This window comes from Callithrix jacchus, chromosome 16 (assembly GCF_049354715.1).
Source record: "Callithrix jacchus isolate 240 chromosome 16, calJac240_pri, whole genome shotgun sequence".
Classification (NCBI taxonomy): domain Eukaryota; kingdom Metazoa; phylum Chordata; class Mammalia; order Primates; family Cebidae; genus Callithrix; species Callithrix jacchus.
This window is the reverse complement of record NC_133517.1, coordinates 46,564,711-46,583,330: the sequence shown is the minus strand read 5'-3', so window position 1 is coordinate 46,583,330 and position 18,620 is coordinate 46,564,711. Positions and strand designations below refer to the sequence as shown.

At 44.4% G+C, this 18,620-nt stretch overlaps 1 protein-coding gene across 8 annotated transcripts in view; it reads right to left on the bottom strand.

Annotated features, from left to right (window-relative positions):
* The window catches only part of TPD52 (tumor protein D52), a 139,846-nt gene that overhangs the window by 38,398 nt on the left and 82,828 nt on the right, over window positions 1–18,620 (bottom strand). For 2 of the 8 annotated variants that reach the window (XM_078352746.1, XM_078352747.1), the window contains exons 2-3: window positions 11,666–11,767; window positions 8,902–9,133 (exon numbers count right to left, since the gene is read on the bottom strand). The exons of 5 other annotated variants lie outside the window; for them this stretch is intronic. In XM_078352746.1, coding sequence (XP_078208872.1) covers window positions 8,902–9,040 — 139 coding nt within the window. In that variant the 5' untranslated portion in view covers window positions 9,041–9,133; window positions 11,666–11,767. Of the gene's footprint in view, window positions 1–8,901; window positions 9,420–11,665; window positions 11,768–18,620 lie in introns of those variants that run through there. One more of the 8 variants, XM_035276773.3, reaches the window with a different exon arrangement.

Genomic DNA, 18,620 nt, shown 5'->3' with positions numbered 1-18,620 from the left:
AAGGAGCTCTCTTTCCTTTCCCATGCACAACCGCCCATTTGCCACATACTGCCAGAAATTTCAACCAGGTGAAGCAGCAAAAGCCTTTTTCCTGGAAACGTAGAACCTACACTTAAGCCATAACTAAGAATTTGGGGAGCACCCCTCTCTGCTTGGGTGCTGTGGGTGCAGCCCCAACCCCCCTTTTGGAGCACCCACCTGAATGAATAGTTCACTTCCCTCTAGTTCTTCATCTTTGACTTTTACTCCAATTATGACCAAGCGCTTCAAGACTTTCGAGGATTACTGATTAAAAGCTTTTTGGCCACTGCCTTATAATTTTAGATCTGAACGAATTCTGAATTAAGCCAGCAGTCCCCAGTGTGTTTTGCACCAGGGACTGGTTTCATGAAAGAATTTTCCCACGGGGGTTGGGGGGTGGATGGTTTCGGGAGGAACTATTCCGCCTCATACCATCAGGCATTAGATTCTCACAAGGAGCCTGCAACCTAGATCCCTTGCATGCGTGGTTACAATAGGGTTCATGCTCCTATGAGAATCTAATGCCACCACTGATCTGACAGAAGGCGGAGGTCAAGCGGTAATGCTCACTCACCTGCCACTCACCAGTTCCTAACAGGCCACAGATGGGACCAGTCCACCACCTGGGAGTTGGGGACCTCTGGTTTAAGTCAAATGTTTCATTATATAAAGATAAGAAAACTGGGGACAGACTCTTAAAAGCATAGAAAAAGACAAGATGAGCTTTGAAATTAGATGGTGGTGTGAGTTGAATTCTGCTGCCTTTAAAGATGTCTTCAATTTCCTAGCCCCTGACAATAATGAATGTATCTCTATTTGGAAACAGGATCTTTGCAGATGTAATCAAGTTAAGAAGAGGTCACACTGGATTACACTGGATTAGTGAGCTCTAATCCAATGGTTCATGTCCTTAAAAGAAGGGAATTTCAACACGGAAACTCAGAGAAGAGAGCATGTGAAGATATAGAGCGCAAAGCACAGAGAACACACAGAGATTGGGATGATGTCACTACAGAACAAGGAGCACCAAGGTCTGCAAGCAACCACCAGAAAGAAGCGAGCAGGCAGCAGGATTCATTGCCCTGCAGGTGTCAGAGGGAGCGAGGCCCTTTAGACTTCTAACCTCCAGAACTCCGTGATAAGCCACTCAGAATGGCTACTGCAGCCGCAGGAGAATAATTCAGATGGAAAGGGGCATAAACACTGATTCAGCCATTTACTAGCTTGTTGATCTTCTTTAACCACATTTATCTTCGAAGAGCCCCAAGCCCCTTACCTGTAAACAGCAGGTACACCTAACAATTTGCTGTTTCCCCCAGGTTCCATGCCCTACAACTTGTCCTGGCAATTGCTTATCTCCCCTCTCGTCTTCCCTGAGGCTTGGCTCTCAGGTCACTTCCTTGCTGCCCATTGCTCCTAAACCCCTTGCAACCCTGTCTCTGCCCCTTCCACTTCCCTTCAACTAAGGATGGTTCTGGGCCATTACCCTCATCTGGCATTGCCAAGGCCATCTGACATTGAACTTCAGTCTGCAATCTCCATTCCTCTGCTACCTCCTGGCTTTTCTCTTCCTACCTCTCTGAGAGTGCATGGTTCCATCTCACTCTCTGGACATCCACTTCACTCCTTGCCTTTAATCCTGCCCTCCTGCTTAGTTTGGGCTGTCACTGTGTGTTGCTTAGATTCCTGCCCCTCAGCTCCTTGCCAGTCTATGATACCTCCAAATATTCCTCAACCCACCCCAACAAGGAGCTTTCTAGAATGCATATCTGAAAATGCCACTCCTGTGCCTTAGGTCATTTGATGGCTTCCCAGCTTCTCTTAAAGCTCCTTCTCTGGACAATCTGGCCCCACTCCCCACCACCTGTCCCATCTCCTGCGAACTGCCCTCACCAGCCTAACATTCCCACTATGCCTTCCAACCTGCAGTTCCTCCAGAAAGATATGCCTTCCCCCCACCCCCCAAGAACTGTATTAACTTGGCCAGGCATGGTGGCTCACACCTGAATCTCTGCACTTTGGGAGGCCAAGGCAGGTGGATCACTTGAGCCCAGCAGTTCAACACCAGCCTGGCCAACATGGTGAAACCCCGACTCTAATAAAAATGCAAAAATTGGCTGGGTGTGGTGGCGCATGCCTGTAATCCCATCTACTCGGGAGGCTGAGGCACGAGAATCACTTGAACCCAGGAGGTGGAGGCTGCCATGAGCAGAGATTGCACCACTGCACTCCAGCCTGAGCAACAGAGCGAGACTCTGTCGAAAGAAAGAAAGAAGGAGGGAGGAGGGGGGGAGGGGGAGAGAGAGAGAGAGAGAGAGAGAGAGAGAGAGAGAGAGACAGAGAGACAGAGAGACAGAGAGAGAGAAATGTATTAACTCAAAAAAATGTTTAAATGTACCTCCCATACTTTTTGGCTGATTTTTAAGAGCCTGATTTGGTGACATCAATTATATTCAAAATGTTGTACAACCATGTCTGCTAACTCTAAAACACACTCTTTTTTTGTGTCTTTTTACATATTATTTTCTCTGCCTGAAACCCCCTCCCTATTTCCAAGTCCCACTCACATTGATTCAATAAATCAGTTTTAAGTGTCTTCTGCTCTTGGAGGATTTCCCCTGGACCCCGTGACCTAGGCTGGGAAACAGGCCTTGGCTTTGGGTATAAGAACCACCAGTCCTCTCTACTGTAAAGAACACAGCCTGAAGCTGGGCAATCCTCAGCCTTCATGCTCCAATCCTGTGTCTTTAGCCCCAGCATGGTGTCTGATGCACAGTGTCCAGCACACAGCAGATTCTTGTCAACATTCTGAATAAATGGATTCTGGTAAGGTAGACAGTCGAGTTAGAGGGAGAGATAGGAACCCAGTCTCCCTTCATTCTCTCTCTTTGATCTTTGGCATTTTATTTTACATACTGCATTCTCACTTTGCTGTTTTTACCTACAAAGGTTTTTCTATTTAAAGCAGACGTAAAATGTCACTTTCCTAAAGAAATACAACTTCCATTTCATATGTAATCCGTCCAAAGATTGTTACTTTTGGGGGCAGGTCACCTACCTTCATATTACAGGAAAAGAGTGTGCAGTCAAATGTACCATGGTTATACAGGTGGGACACAAATGATATCACAGAAATAATATGTCAGCTGCCCCCCAAAAAATTCAACTAACAGGGAAAAAGATGCCAAAATGGAGTCTAAGATATCTGCTACTTAGTCTGCATGTTAACACTGCCTACCCAAGAAAGAACATGTTAACATATAGCCCTGGGAGTGTCTCTGGAAAATAAAGCTGCACACACCTCTCCTACACAAGTCTTCAAAGCGGCAGCAATAACTTTAAGACCAGAGTCGCAGTAAGAAACTTCAGTCTCTATGACTGTTTCACTTAAGCACAAACAAGAGGGAATATGCATCCCCCCTTTTTAAACCCAGGGGCATAAAAAGAGACTTAAACCTATCATTCAAAGTACCTTTAGTGGTAACATCCAAAAAGATCACAAGATGTTTTTTCCCCATATAAGTCTGTGCCTGGGGCTCCCACCCTCTGTGCCTTGTTGTTTCTGGATGTAATAAAATCCCGGAAGTGGGAGGAATATTTGCAAGTCCTCAACCCACAGTGGTTGTCTTTGGGAGATCCAAAAGACTAAGCATCCAGTTAGGGCAGCGCTTCTCAGGCACGGCACCACGGGCATCATGCGGTGGATGACTGCGGCAGGGACGGTCCCAGGCACCTTCCTGTGCAGCATCTCAGGCCCACTCACCAGATAGCAGCAGCAGCCCCATACCCACACCCAGTTGTGACAACTGAAAGAGCATCTCCAAACTTGGTCAAATGCCCACAATGAAGCAAAACTGACTTAAGGCAAGGGAGCACCTAAGAGGATGTGACAGCCAGTACCTGCTGTCTGCCACCGAGTGCCTTCAGAAGAGAGGGTTGCAGCAGCTCAGCCCATAACTTTAGATTCTTAGGCTGGAATTTTCCCATGTGTGCCCATGGTGAGAACAGTAAAACCTTAGGGGGAAAAAATGAGTTGAGTCATTGTAGTCAAGGTAGCAGGGAAGAAAAAAGCTGAGAAAACTTGATCCACTTCATTTAAGGGAAGACCGAAGCTCCTCACAAGCGTAATGGGCCAATGTCTGGGTTATTAGAGAAAAGGAAACAGACCAGGAGGAGAGGGGTTGCACTAGGAAAGGGAGAGGAGCATTTGGGAGTCACTTGGGGGCAAAGTGCTCCTGGTCTCAGCTCTGAAAGCAGGACCCTGAACAGCGAGTGGTCAAGGTCCTCACCCAACTCAAAAGACCACCTCCCAAAGCTTCGCTTCATAGAAAGAGTGGACAGAGAAGAAACGATCCTCCAGGTAAAACATTCGTATTTTCAAATGCTTTACTTGCTCCTTCCAGGTATTTCTAAATAGATCCTTAAATCTCTTTCATATTTTTTTTTTAGAAAAAGGAAAAAAATCTTCAGTCAATTACTTCAGAGCCATCTCCTCTCCCCACTGCTCTGCTCCCCTGTCCCAAAATTAAGTATAAAACTAGTAATTGGGACATTCCAGAAAAGAGTGACAAAGGTCAGCTGTGGAGAAATTTCAAGAATCCCCAGAGAGGAAGTCTCTTCCATCCTTACATTTCCTCTCTAGGAATAAGGAAATTCTACATATCTTCGATTCGGCTCCAGTTTTTATTTTGTAAACCATAGCCATGTTTGCTATTTAAGACCTTTGCAATCATGAAAAACTTTTAAGAAGTGGTAACCACTTCCCTAAAAAGAAGTGAGAATGGCACAGAGTGAAAATCAAAAAGGGCAAAACAGAATGAAAAGAAGAACTATAAGCTAAGGAATTTCAGTTTGACTTTTCAGTCTTTCTAGAGTTTCAGATATGACAGCGTTAAACTAAAATGTCAGGTTTTTCCATTGCTCATATTTCCTTAAGTCACTAGAAGTAACCAAAGGTGCCATGAGCCAAGGCTGCCTCTTCCGGTAGATTAGAAAATTCTCCCTAGCAATCCCATTACTGAATATACACCCAAAAGAACATAAACCGTTCTATCACAGAGACACATGCACGCCTAAGTTCACTGCAGCACTATTCACAATAGCAAAGTCATGGAATCAACCTAAATGCCCATCAATCATACACTGGATAAAATGTGGTACATACATAGCATGGAATACTATGCATCCATGAAAAAGAACAAGATCACATCCCTTGCAAGAACATGGATTGAGCTGGAGGCCATTATCCTTAGCAAACTAACACAGGAACAGAAAACCAAATAGGGTACCTTTTCACTTACAAGCAAAATGATGAGAACACATGGACACAAAGAGGGGAACAAATGACACTGGGGCCTACCAGAGGGTGGAGGGTGGGAGGAGGAAGAAGAGCCAAAAAAAAAAAATCACTACTGGGTACCAGGCTTAGTATCTGGGTGATGACACAATCTGTACATCAAACTCCTATGACAGATGTTTACCTATATAAGAAACCTGTCCATGCACCCCTGAACCTAAAATAAAAAGGTTGTTTGTTTTGAGATGGAGTCTTGTTCTGTCACTCAGGCTGGAGTGCAGTGATGTGATCGTCTCCTCCTGGGCTCAAGTGATCCTCCTGCCTCAGCCTTCCAAGTAGCTGGGACCTCAGGCCTGTGCCACCATGCCTGGCTAATTTTTGTATTTTTGGTAGAGATGGGATTTCACCATGATGCCGAGGCTGGTCACAAATGCCTGAGCTCAAGTGATCTGTCCACCTGAGCCTGCCAAAGTGCTAGGATAACAGATGAGCCACCATGCCTAGCCAAAAGTTTTTTTAAAAAGAGAAAATTCTTAAGGGGAAGATAGATGCTGTTTAATCACATTTGGGAAATTATCCTTACATGTGTTCTCAAAATGGAAGAGTAATGCAAAGAAAAGACCGCAGCTCTGAGACCCTGGTGCTGATAATGTTCAACCCCAAAGACGGAAGAGAATGTTGAGATCCAAGTGGCACATAAAGTATCAACAAATTACCCCCACAGTAAAATACTTGTCCAAAGGAGAACTCAAGCCTTGAATGGTTAATCTGTTCTAGAATATCCATCACCAGAGAGGCTGAGATGTGGTAGTCTAAAAAAACAACACAAAGAACCAAACCTCTAGCTTAAGAATTAACAGATGAGTTCTAGTCCTAGCTTAGCCTAACTAAACACTGTGAAGTGAGAACATCATGTGCGTCTCTCAGCCTCATTGTTCACATCTGTAAAATCAACTGGAGTGTGAACTAGTCCTTAGCAGTGTCATTCATTCATTCATTCATTCATTCATCCATTCAACAAGCAGTTTTTGAGCCATAATGTCGAGCACTATTCTTGGTGCTTGAAGAAACAGCAGTGAACAAAAAAGACAAACAGATCTTATGTTCCAGATTCTAAAACTATTATGAATCGGTGTTTTCAAACTATGGGTTATAAAATCCAGTTAGCAGAACCAGATGAGCACTTTAAAAAGAAGAAATGGCATAAAATAGTATAAAGTATCAGAGTACATCACACACAGCAAAGAGAAGTTCTGGCTCATATAATTTTGCTTCAGTTATTGATAGATACTTGCATTTATGAGGATTGTGAGTAAAGAGGTATGAGGCATTTCTGAACATGGCTTGATTGTGTCAAAGGAGTTTAAAACTCCCTAATAAAAGGCCTCATTTTGTTCCAGCCACTGTCTTCATCCTAACCTTCACTTCAATTACTTCTTAGGAACATCGTGACTATAGAGTAAATCTCATTACCTCCCCATTTGCCCCATGATGGCATTTTGGATAAATATCAGAGAACACATTCTTTTCAGATCAGTATTCCCAACCTCTCTGAGTAGGATCCCTTTTCATATCAGTCCTTTTTATCCGTATTACCTGCCTGCCAGTTAAAAAAAATACACTGTCCAGAAGCCACAAGAACTTCTAATGGATTGATAATGTATTGGTCCTATGAGCTTCTGCATAGAAATACAAAGAGTCCAAACACACGTAGGACACAGGATTTGTTCCACCAGCCAACCATGTTTCATGTTCAGACAGGTGTGCATGCTTCTGATGACCTGAGGGGTCATGGGCACAGATGAGTTATCCCTCTTCCAGGACCCCATTTTATTTGGCCATTTTAGAATCACTGTGTTCTTACAGATGACTGCTGAGGGTGGTTTCTGGTTGTTTTAATGCTTGTTCAACCTCCTTTCTTTCAATTAATGCAAACTACTAAACCAGCTACGTAAGTTTCTCATTGCTGTTACTCATTTGCTTTTTAGTAATTTGTTAAAACTCACAACCCCAGGCTCCTTAGAAAAGCTAATAGGAATTGTGAAGACAATCTTTCAAAACTTGCCTAGAGGTTCACCCAACCCTACCACTGCCCTGGTTTGGGCAGAAAACATCCCAAGGCAGCCATGACAGTAACTGGAAAAATGGAAGGAGGTAAAACAAAGAGACAAGAAGAGTAGAGGGGAACTAAAAGAAACAAGCAGCGTCAATCTTCCTGGGAGTCTAGATGCTTGCACACCGATCAAGGTCCACCTGAAGTCACAAAACCACAGCCCCAGTTTCTCAAAGGTTCCCTGACTCCTCTGCAAGTCATGTGGGCTTTGGTCCATTATTGGGCTCCAACTTCCCCATTCTGTGTATCCCCCCTATTAACTTATACATAAGAGGTATAAGTTAGAAGGGGGCTGGGCAAAGGGGGAGCCCAGGCCCCTTTATTACAGAGGTCTGGCGGGGGGCGCTTGGGCAAGGCAAGGTCAGCACATGAGAAAGTCTCCTGGCAATCAGACTCCCCAAGTAGATACCAAGCTGCTGCCTCTCACTCCTGCCCCTAACTTCTACAGACCAGCTCTAAGCTCCTCTCTGTTATATTCAACATTTTCCCCTTCCTGGAAATCCCAGCTACTTTTGGAGAAAGGTGGCTACCAGGTACATCCAAGAGAAGAATGATGTTTCACACACTCCCTACTGTTGGCAAATACACAAACCTAAAATACCTAAAACTAAGTTTCATGCTGTCACCCTTACTATGCTTTTTTCCCCTAAGTTACCCATTTTTTTCAGCTTAAAAAGAACAAAATGAGACCTGTTCTTCATTAATAAGGAAAAAATTAACTTCTGGTTGCTTATTTATGGCAAATTATACAGAGGGTCATTTAACCAGTTCCCAGCATTGGCTACGAAATGGGGGACCGGCAGGGCTGATGGCTAAGCTGCCTCTGGCTTTCTGCTGCCTTGTGCCCGTCAAGGAAGAGCCTCCCTGAGGGTGCTCCTAGCCTTCAAGCAATCTCATACTGACAGATAGGAGGAATAGCTGCTTCTAAAGGTACAGCAACTCCTGCTTCTAAGGGTACAGCAATTCCTAGTTTTTCTTTAAAAAAAAAAAAAAAACCTCTTGCCTAGCTATTGCTGCAAGTTGCTCTCAATACTCCATAACAAAACCCAGGACGGTCATTAGCAAGACCTTGAACTGAGTCAGTGCTTAACCCTCATTTTACTACAGAGAAAAATCAGGAAAGTTGTCGTAAATTACCTAAGCACCTAGAAACCAAAGAGTTCAGCTTCCTCCTTTTTTGTTATTTACCAGCTCAACAAACTGAAAGTGAGCTTGGAACATCTATCAATGGAAAAGTCTACTGATTGTATAAATAGTACTAACTTTAAAATCTAACTCCTAAGTCTACACATATTCTAAATATTTAATAAGCCATCTATCCTTGTACTTTGAATCTAGAATAGCTTGTCTGCTACTTGCAACCCAACACCACCCTGGACATCTCTACACTAATAATTCTAGAGCCAGGCAAACCCCAATTATGTCTAGGTTTTATTCCAAGCAAACTTAAGTTTACAAAATGAGTAGTTACCAAATTTCTGAAGAGTAGGTGATCCAGGTGGAGATGAATTTCCACTAGGAGACAAGTAGAGATAGCTTTTGTTCACTCCTGAGTCAAAATCAAACGGGGACTGGTAGTCCTCATATAAGTCCATTTCTCTACAATCCATTCCAGACAAACGCAGAACGCATGGCTTTCTAATCGCCTGATGTCATCCTTCAGCTGAGTGCCGCTTTGGCCATATTCCCTTTGTAGGGTGCAACTGCAGTGAAGAAATCAACCCCAGGACTTAGAGGGCCTGGCTCCCAGGCCCAGGTGCAGCATTTCCTTCCGGGCGCCTTCACTCCCTCCTGACAAGCAGACCTATTTAATAAATGATTTATCCTGAGCAACCTTAGGAGGGGCTCTATTCACCACCTGGTGTTAATTGTGGTCAACAATGAAAACCCTGGGCAGGGAGGGAGCTTGCCTCAGTCAACAAAGGAGGGCAGGGTTCTGCAGCGAGGCCCAGATGTGCAAACCGTTCCGGCAAGCATCAGGCACCGACTGACTTACAACAAGAAACTACAATTTATTCAAAAAAAAAACCATCTGACCATGACTACACCAGGGCAGACTTAATCTTCTAGGACAAGGAGGGATTACCAGTCAGTAATCTCCCACAAATGCCATCTGGGTGATACTTTTTTTTCCACCCTGGATTACAGTGAAATTCTCAAAGCCAAGCTTCCTGGTTTAGCAATCAGCTTTCTAAGCACAACTTGGTATAAAAATAAAGCTGTATTTCCATGATTACGTTATCTAATGTGGAATCTGGCTGAGAGTCACAAGAACTTCAGACCGACTTTTCCTGTATCCCTTTTTGATTAGAAAGATGGTGCTTGTTACATGCACTGGAAGGAGAGGAATCCACTTTGAATGGAAAGCTCCCGGGTATTCCCACGCCTTCTTTGTTTGTCTAAGGCCATGGCTCAGCAGAGCTGCAATAAACCTGCGTACCCACCCTGCAGAAGGACTGGGCCACGGTTAGCTTGTAAAACAAAACCAAGTCACCAAATGTATTTCCTTTAGCACAGTCTCTTGCAGAACTTTTCTACGCCATGGCCTTGGCTCAAGCAACAGCAACTGCAGCTCCTGCCGGTTCTAATATTAAGAAGGAAAAAATAAAGGTGACCTGCCTTCAGGTGGGCAATGGTCTGTTACTGCATAACAAAAAAAAGACAGTTTTCTACTTTTTCAAATCTAAAAAAAGAGCTCAGATATACTCTGCTTGGACTGGAAGCAAGTATGAAACCTAATATATTTTAAGCATTAAAAAAATCAATATATGTTTAGCGTATAAAATACATATGCACCAAGATGGTCTGTATTCCTCTGGAGGTTTTTTTTTACATACAAAATATATGCTGAATGATTTTTTTATTTGATACATTTGTTAGTCTCATGTTGTACTCTATTTATGGTAGGTCTTTTTTTTTTTTTTCCCCAAGACAGAGTTTTGCTTTTGTGGCCCAGGATGGAGTGCAATGGCACAATCTCGGCTCACTGCAACCTCTGTTCTCCTGCCTCAGCCTCCCAAGTAGCTGGGATTACAGGCACCCGCCACCCACTGCACCTAGCTAATTTTTGTATTTTTAGTAGAGATGGGGTTTCACCATGTTGGCCAGGCTGGTCTTGAATTCCTGACCTCCAATGATCCGCCCGCCTCAGACTCCCAAAGTGCTGGGATTACAGGTGTGAGCCACCACGCCTGGCCTATGGTGGATCTTTATCTTTTTTTTTTTTTAATCTGTATTTTTCTCCTAAAAGATACCAAAATTTGGGCAACTATAAATGTTTCATTCTATATTTAGAAATAAAATAAATGGTTTCTTTTTTTTTATGATCTGAAAGAATGAATTATCTAGCTTCTTGAAATCCACGGCCTCTTACTGGGACAGGAAAGGCACTGGAGCTATGTCCCTCGACTAGAAAGAGTGTGGTTCATGAGGTCCCTGGCCCTCTCCATAACTCTGCATTTGGTCACTAACTACTGGTAGAAAAAGCATTTCTCCATTACTATACTTGTTCTTCCACTTAGAGCCAAAGGCATGAGAAGGTAATTAATAGTGACACAGATAGAATGCAAGCCACAGTCACCTCCATCCTCACCATCTCTCAAGCCCATGTCCTTGACCTTTGGTATTTACATTCATGCTACATGCTCTACCTGAAATGCCAGCCTTTTTCAGCCTGTCAAAGTTATTCATCCTTCAACACAGAGGCAGAAATGCCACCTCTTCTTAGAATCCCCCCAGTCTTTGTCCCCCTCTTCTCCCAGCAGCACAGTGTGTGAAGTGCCACCTCTCCAGGGCACTCTACCTGCCCTGAAGGTTTGGCTCCCAATCAAGGTGGAATTTTAAAAAACAAATGGGCCAGGCAAGGTGGTGCCTGTAATCCCAGCACTTTGAGAGGCCAAGAAGGGCAGATCATGAGGTCAGGAGTTCGAGACCAACCTGGCAAACACGGTGAAACTGCGTCTCTACTTAAAATTTTTTAAAAATTAGCCGGACATGGTGGCAGGTGCCCTAGTCCCAGCTATTCAGGAGGCTGAGGCAGGAGAATTGTTTGAACCTGGGAGGCAGAGGTTGCAGTAAGCCAAGATCGTGCCACTGCACTCCAGCATGGGCGACAGAGGGAGACTCCATTTCAAAACAACAACAACAAAAAAAGATGGCTCATATAGATGTCACCTGTCTTATTAACAAATGCGAGCATTTCAAATTTAAGTAATTGTCTAAAATTTTTATTTTACCTGCTTAGATACACTCTCGGGACTTTTATGCAACATCCTGGCTCTTTGGACCAGTTTTTGTTCTCATTATCTCCAGTGAGATCCCAGTCAAGACATTCTAGCCTGTAAGAAAAGTGAAATCTAGAGGCGGGAAAAGCATGGGATGGGTTAATGGAATGGCAAAAATTCAGTAGACCCAACAGCCAAATACAAAGTAGAAGGGAATTGAAAGAAATGCCAAATGGAAATGTAGCTTGGGGGCAGGCCATTAAAGACTTTGACAAATTTTATACTTGATATACTGTGCAAAAAAAAAAAAACAACTAAAGATCTGTGAGTCATCCAGAGTATATGTTTTATAAGGATGACTCTCAGTGTAAGGATGCACTGCAGGCAGAAAGAGGCTAAAAGAGGGCAGACCTAGAGGCTACGGGGCAAGCCCAGCAAGGAGGAGAAAGCCTCATGATAGGGTTTGGCTCTGTGTCCCCACCCAAACCTCACTTTAAATTCTAATAATCCCCACAGGTCAAGGTCAGGACCAGGTGGAGGTAATTGATCGTGGGGGCGGTTCCCTCAGGCTGTTCTCCTGATAGTGAATGAGATAGTTCTCTGACAGTTTTAGAAGATCTGATGGTTTTAGAAGGAGCTTCTCCCTTCTCTGAGCACTCATTCTCTCTCCCGCAGCCCTGTGAAGAGGTGCCTTCTGCCACAATTTTAGGTTTCCTGAGGCCTCCCCAGCCATACGGAACTGAGTCAATTAAACCATTTTCCTTTATAAGTTACCTAGTCTCAGGTATTTCCTCACAGCAGCATGAGAACGGACTAACACACCTTGGTATCGGGGCAACTCTTTTTGTTTCCTGCTGTGGACTAGCTGGCCTGGGGAAGAACCAGATAAGATCTGGTCTGGTCCTGTCCTGTGGATAATTCCACATGGATATTCCAAAAGTACTTCAAAGTCAGCAGCATAAGACTGAACTCACTGGCTTTCCTCACCATCTTCTTACCTCTAGATTAGGCATCCGAGTCTCCCAGGCCTGAACTCAAAGGAGTCACATCCAAGCACTCTCACTCGGCACGGAGACAGCACCAGGAGCTGTCTATCAACCCATACCACAGTCTTCCAACCTTTCCCTCGTTTCTACTGTCATCATCCACACCCTACATTAGACCCACATGGAGAATTCTGGGAGGGACCAGGCTCCACAGAAGTGTAGTAGACATATGCTGCCTTGTTGACTTCACCCCTCTCTCCCTAGAGATATTTCACCTCACCTGCTCCCTAGGGTTCTTGGGGGAGAGAGGTCCATAGTTCCCACATGTTCCCTGGCCCTAGGCATGGGCCTGTACTTCAGATCCAGTCCAAGCAGACATCCCATCCCATTGTTCACAGGGCCTGGCCTAAGGATAGACATCTGACCCAGATAGCGCCAATCAGTGGCCTTCCCTGATGTTTACTCTGAGTAATGGAAGAAAGTGACTCTCTCTGTAACCTGAGCTGTTGGGTGCCAGTTTGGAGGGGCTGGCAGCTCCTTCCCTCCCCATGCCAACAAGCAAGAGACCAAGTGCTGAGACTGGGAAGGGACAGAAGGAGAAACAGACAGGTAACGGATGGGGCAGCAGGATCTAAGCCCCTGCCTCCAACTACCCTGGGCTTCCTGGTATTAAACAAACACAATTTTGTTCACTTATGGTTGGAGATGGATTTCATCACTTCAACAGAAAGAGTCCTAACATACCTACTTTCTGACCATATTTCTCCTATTACTCAACCACGTTTTAGCCAAACTTGACTTTCCTGTTTGTTGAACACATCCTCAACTTAGCCTAGACAATTTTCTCAAACTAAAGTCTCCCCTTTTCCTGTAAGTTCCTACTCATTTAGCAAGCTCTACTTAGCAAGTCACCTATGAATGGTATACATGCAAGGGACGTTCACTTTAGATGCTACCTGAAATGGAAAAAAGCAATACAAATGCCTACTAAAAATGGATTATTTAAATGCTAAAAAGAACATTCATGTAATAGCAAAACATGGAAACAGTGACATGATTATATTAAAATATTTATGTATTTTATATGGAAAGATGTTCTTGATGCAGTCAGCAAGCAAATCAGGTTTGAAAGCAGGCTGCATTGTACGGTCCATGTTTGTTTAATAATTTATGAGAGAGAAACCAACAAACCAAAAGAAAGAAAATGGGCAGAAGGAGAAATCCATGCCCTTACCCCAGAAAAGTGCTCATGCACTACAACACCAGCAGAGGGAGCCCAAGGGCAGCATAGAGGTCAACTTGGTGAAGCCAGTAAAGTGGGTTATTGCAGGGCAATAACCCCTGAGACAACTCACGTCATTGCAAATGGAAATGGTAGTAGGTACAAACGACTGTAAAGAAAATTACGTTTCTGTCTGCCTATTAACACCTCACTCAAATATGTCAGTGTAAATTCTCCACAAACTTGAAAGACATATAAAGGATAGACTGATTTAAAAGCTATGAAACATATGATATTTACTTGGAGGACATGTCAAAGGGAGACAGAGTGGCTGTCGACCAGGAGAAGCAGGCCACGGATACTTGGGGAATCGAGGTGTGTCCCAGTGACACAGCAGCTGGCTCGAAGGGGCTCCAACTAGCCAAATATGGGACAATCGGGACGCCAAAAAAATTAGGGACCGTCCTGGATTATAAACTACTAGAAAAACAGGAATCCAACAGTCCATGAAAGTAATAAATAAACAGAAGGAAGAACTACAGAAGAATGCCACCTGACCATCCTTGTAAAGATTCAGACAAAAATCATCAATGGATGCTAAAGCTAGGGAGAAATTTTGAGAAAGAAGATGATATTTATATGACGTTTAAAATGCCTCTTCACAGATTAACTAGCTGCCAGAAGAAAAAAAGTTAGCAATACAGTGGAGACCGCTTCTTGGCAAACTAAGATCAAGTATAGTAACAGTACAATGGAGAAAAGCTCCCCCCTCCGCCTACTGGAGGATAGAGATGGCCATGCCCCAGTGACAGGGAGATGGACAGGCATCTTCAAACGCTGCACTCTGAATACCTGGTAATGTAATGTTCAGGCTTGGAATGCAGAACCCAAATCTAATCATGAGGAAACATCAGACAAGTCCAAAACAAGGAAGCTTCTAGTTTTTAAAAGAGGAGGGGCTGCATTCTTCAAAAACATGTCATAAAGGACAAAGGCTGTGAAAATAATTTACATTAAATAACACTGAAAAGATACAACCACTAAAGACCATACCTGATGGTAAACTGGGTCCTTATCAAAAGGAACATCCTTATAGAATGTTCTTCTATAAAGAACATTACTCGGTCCATTGAAAAAACTGGAATATGACCTCGGATTGGATAAAAGTCTTGTATCAATTTGAAATTTACTGGTCAGGACTGGTGGCTCACACCTGTAATCTCAGCACTTTGGGAGGCCGAGGTGGGCAATTCGAGACTAGCCTGGCCAATATGGTGAAACACTGTCTCTACTAAAAATACAAAAATTACCTGGCTGTGGTGGCACATGCCTGTAGTCTTAGCTACTCTCAGGAGGCTGAGGCACAAGAATTGCTTGAACCCAGAAGGCAGAGGTTGCAGTGAGCTGCATTCACACCACTGAACCATAACCTGGGTGACAAGAGACTCTCTAAAAACAAACAAACAAGTCACATTCACTGATGTTGACAATGTGCTCAGAATACTGCCTTTCTCAGGCAACACAAACAAGTATTTAGGGGCAGGGGCCACGATGTATGCAACTTCCTCTCAAATTGCTCAGAAAATAAGACTATGCATGTTTACAGACATCCACATACAGAGAGACTGGTCAACCAGCTGGGGATAAATGTTAACAGCAACTCTGAGTAGCGAATGCAGCTGTTCTTCCCCCACCCCCAATCAACTTTTAAATTCCAGGGTCCACGTGCAGGATGTGCAGGTTTGTTACATAGGTTTAAATGTGTGCCATGGTGGTTTGTGGCACAGATCACCCATCACCTAGGTCTTAAGCCCAGCATTCATTAGCTATTCTTCCTGATGTTCTCCCTCCCCCGCACCCCGCAAAAAGGCCCCAGTGTGTGTTATTGTCACATATATGCCATGGAATACTATGCAGCCATAAAAAGGTACATGATCATGTCCTTTCCAGGGACATGGATGGAACTAGAAGCTGTTATCTTCAGCAAACTAATGCAGGAGCAGGTATTCCTTGTACTATTCTTATTCTTGCAATCCTTCTGCAAATTTGAAAAGGGCTTTAAAAAAATACCCAAGAACTCTACCTTATATTCACCAGCCCTGAGGGAGCTGGGAAGAAAGGGAGCAACCACCTCTCACAGCAATCACGGGGGCAGGGCCTAATGGGACTGGGCTCTGGCCACAGACAGGCACATCCCAGCTCCTGGCCCCTTCTGAGAGCTGGAAGGGCTCTCTCCACCTTCCACTGAAGCAGAAAAGAAGTCTCCCATCACATCCCTTGCTAGACACATCTTCTCAGAGGGAGACCGGGGGGGGCCCTGTCCCACAGGGTGAGAGGGCAGAGAGGATGAGAGGTTAATGAACACCCTCACCCTTCACTCCCTACTCTGCCACAATGAGCAAACCTTGACTCCAAATAAAAAGTGCTTGGTTTTAAATATGAAATTCAATTTAAAATCGCAAGGGTAGATGCTCTGTTACTTACAAAACGTCTCAGCTAATCCTCAAAACCTCTGTGAGGTAAACCTCCACCTCTCCCCATTTTTCAGAGGGGAAACAAGACAAGGACAGCTTCTGTAAACCTGTCTTTGAACACATAGCTAGCAAGTAAAGGAGCTGGAGTTTGAAGCCAGGTAGGTGCCTCCAAGGCACTGTCCTTTCCATCCTGTGGCTGTAGCCTAGAACCAGGCAGTAAGAATAAGCCAGTCCCTCCCATCCAAGGGCCCTGGGGATCCTGCTATGATGCAGAGTCTGCATCCCAGTGATGGGAGGCTGCTGGCCCCGGAACCACACGGGATTACACTTGGTGATGGAGGACCTCAAATGGAGGCTGGAGAGTAGGAACTTGGTTTTCATCAGATTAAAACAACAATTCTTCACTAGAATTTATTTAATCCTTCAATAACATGGGGTTAGTCATGTTATCTCCAATTTCCAGAGGAGTGAGCCTAAGGAACTAAGAAATGAGGAAAGGCACCCGACAGTGGTCATTTTCCTCTTGCTGCATCTGGGCCATGGGGAGCCAAGTCGAGTAATTAGGAATGGGAGGGAGAGGCCAAAGCCGTGTGTCAGAAATATTATTCTCACCCTTGTATGAAGCTGGACTGCCGAGGGGAGATGGGAAGTCAGGACAGTTACCCAGCAACAGCGCCAAGGGCGTTCTGTGCCCAACTGTGTCTCCCCAGCTTCACGTGTTGAAGCCCTAACTCTCAATATGGCTGTATTTGAAGATGGGGTCTTTAAGGAGGTAATTAAGATTAAACCGGGTCATAGGGTGAGGCCCTAGTCCAAGAGGACTCCTGTCCCAGTAAGAAGAGACACTAGGGATGCTCACGCACACACACAGAAAAGGCCAGGGAGGACGCAGACAGAAAGCAGCTGCCTACCAACCAGGAAGCAAGCACACACCAGGAACCTATCTACCCTGCCAGCACCTGGATCTTGGACTTTCAGCCTCTAGAATTATGAGAATATAAATGTCCACTGTTCAAACCACCTATTCCATGGTATTGTGATGGCGGCCCAACCAACTGATACAAACAGCATGTGCCCTACAGGGAACAGCAGTGAGAACAGCAGAGCAAAGACACACTGCATGACACCATGGAAAGACAACAGATGCTGGAGATCAACTGGAGGACTCAGTGATGGGCAATGAGAAGCAAACACTGTGATGGCATGGCAGGAGTTGTAAAGGACAGTGGCAGCATAATGGAGACGTGACAAGAGAGAGGCAGGGCTGAGGAAGAGACAGAACAGGCTTCCAGGTGATAAGAGAATGAGCTGCGTTTTGGCAGGTATGGTTTACAGCACTCACACTCAGGAGACTTTTGGTGTAAATGGTCAGCTTGAGGTTAGATATTAAACTTCTGCCCTCAGGGAAAAAGTTAGGGGCAAAGATGTAAATTTGGGAAACCCAGACATCGTCAAAGAAAAGCTTGAAGAGAAGAGAGGCTGTCCGAAAGGGAGGGGGTAAGTTAGTGAACACCTACAATGAGGATGCAGCCCAAAGAAACTCAAAGGGCAAGAAATGACCTTTAATGATGACAGTAATTATGACTCTTCCCTAAGGAACCCTTACTATGTGCCAGACATTCTTCTAGGCACTCTGCATCAACTTTATGGGGTGTTTACTACCCTGATCTTAGGAGAAAACTGAGGCACATCAAGATTAAGTGTCTTGCCCTCAGCACATAGCTAGTAAGTGGGAAAACTTGGGATTCCAATTCCATTGCTCTCAAGAAGCAAACCTTGAGTGACCAAGGGAGGAATCAAGGGAGGAGAGAAAGTAGATAAGATCAAATGCTAAAGAAGCCACGGGACTTGGTGTCTGGTGATCTTGCAGTGAAGTTTTAGTGAGAGTGATGGTAGGAGTCAGATAAGCAGAAGTGGTGGACAGTGGAGGAAAGTTAAGGGAAGAAGCAAATGAAAAGTTTTAAAAAGTATTTTAGGCCAGGCATGGTGGTTCACACCTATAATCCCAGAACTCGGGGAGGCCAAGGCAGGAGAACAGCTTGAGGCCAGGAGTTCAAGACCAGCCTGGGTAACAAAGCGAAACCCTGTCTCTATAATAAAATAAAAATAAAAAATATGCCAGGTGCCGTGGTGCACACCTGTAGTCCCAGTTACTCAGGAGGCTGAGACAGAAGGGATCACTTCAGCCCAGGAGTTTGAGGCTGTAGTGAGCTATGGTGTCATCTCTTTAAAAAAAAAAAGTTTTATTTTAAAACGTGTTTAAGAGCAAAGAAGACAATGCAGAA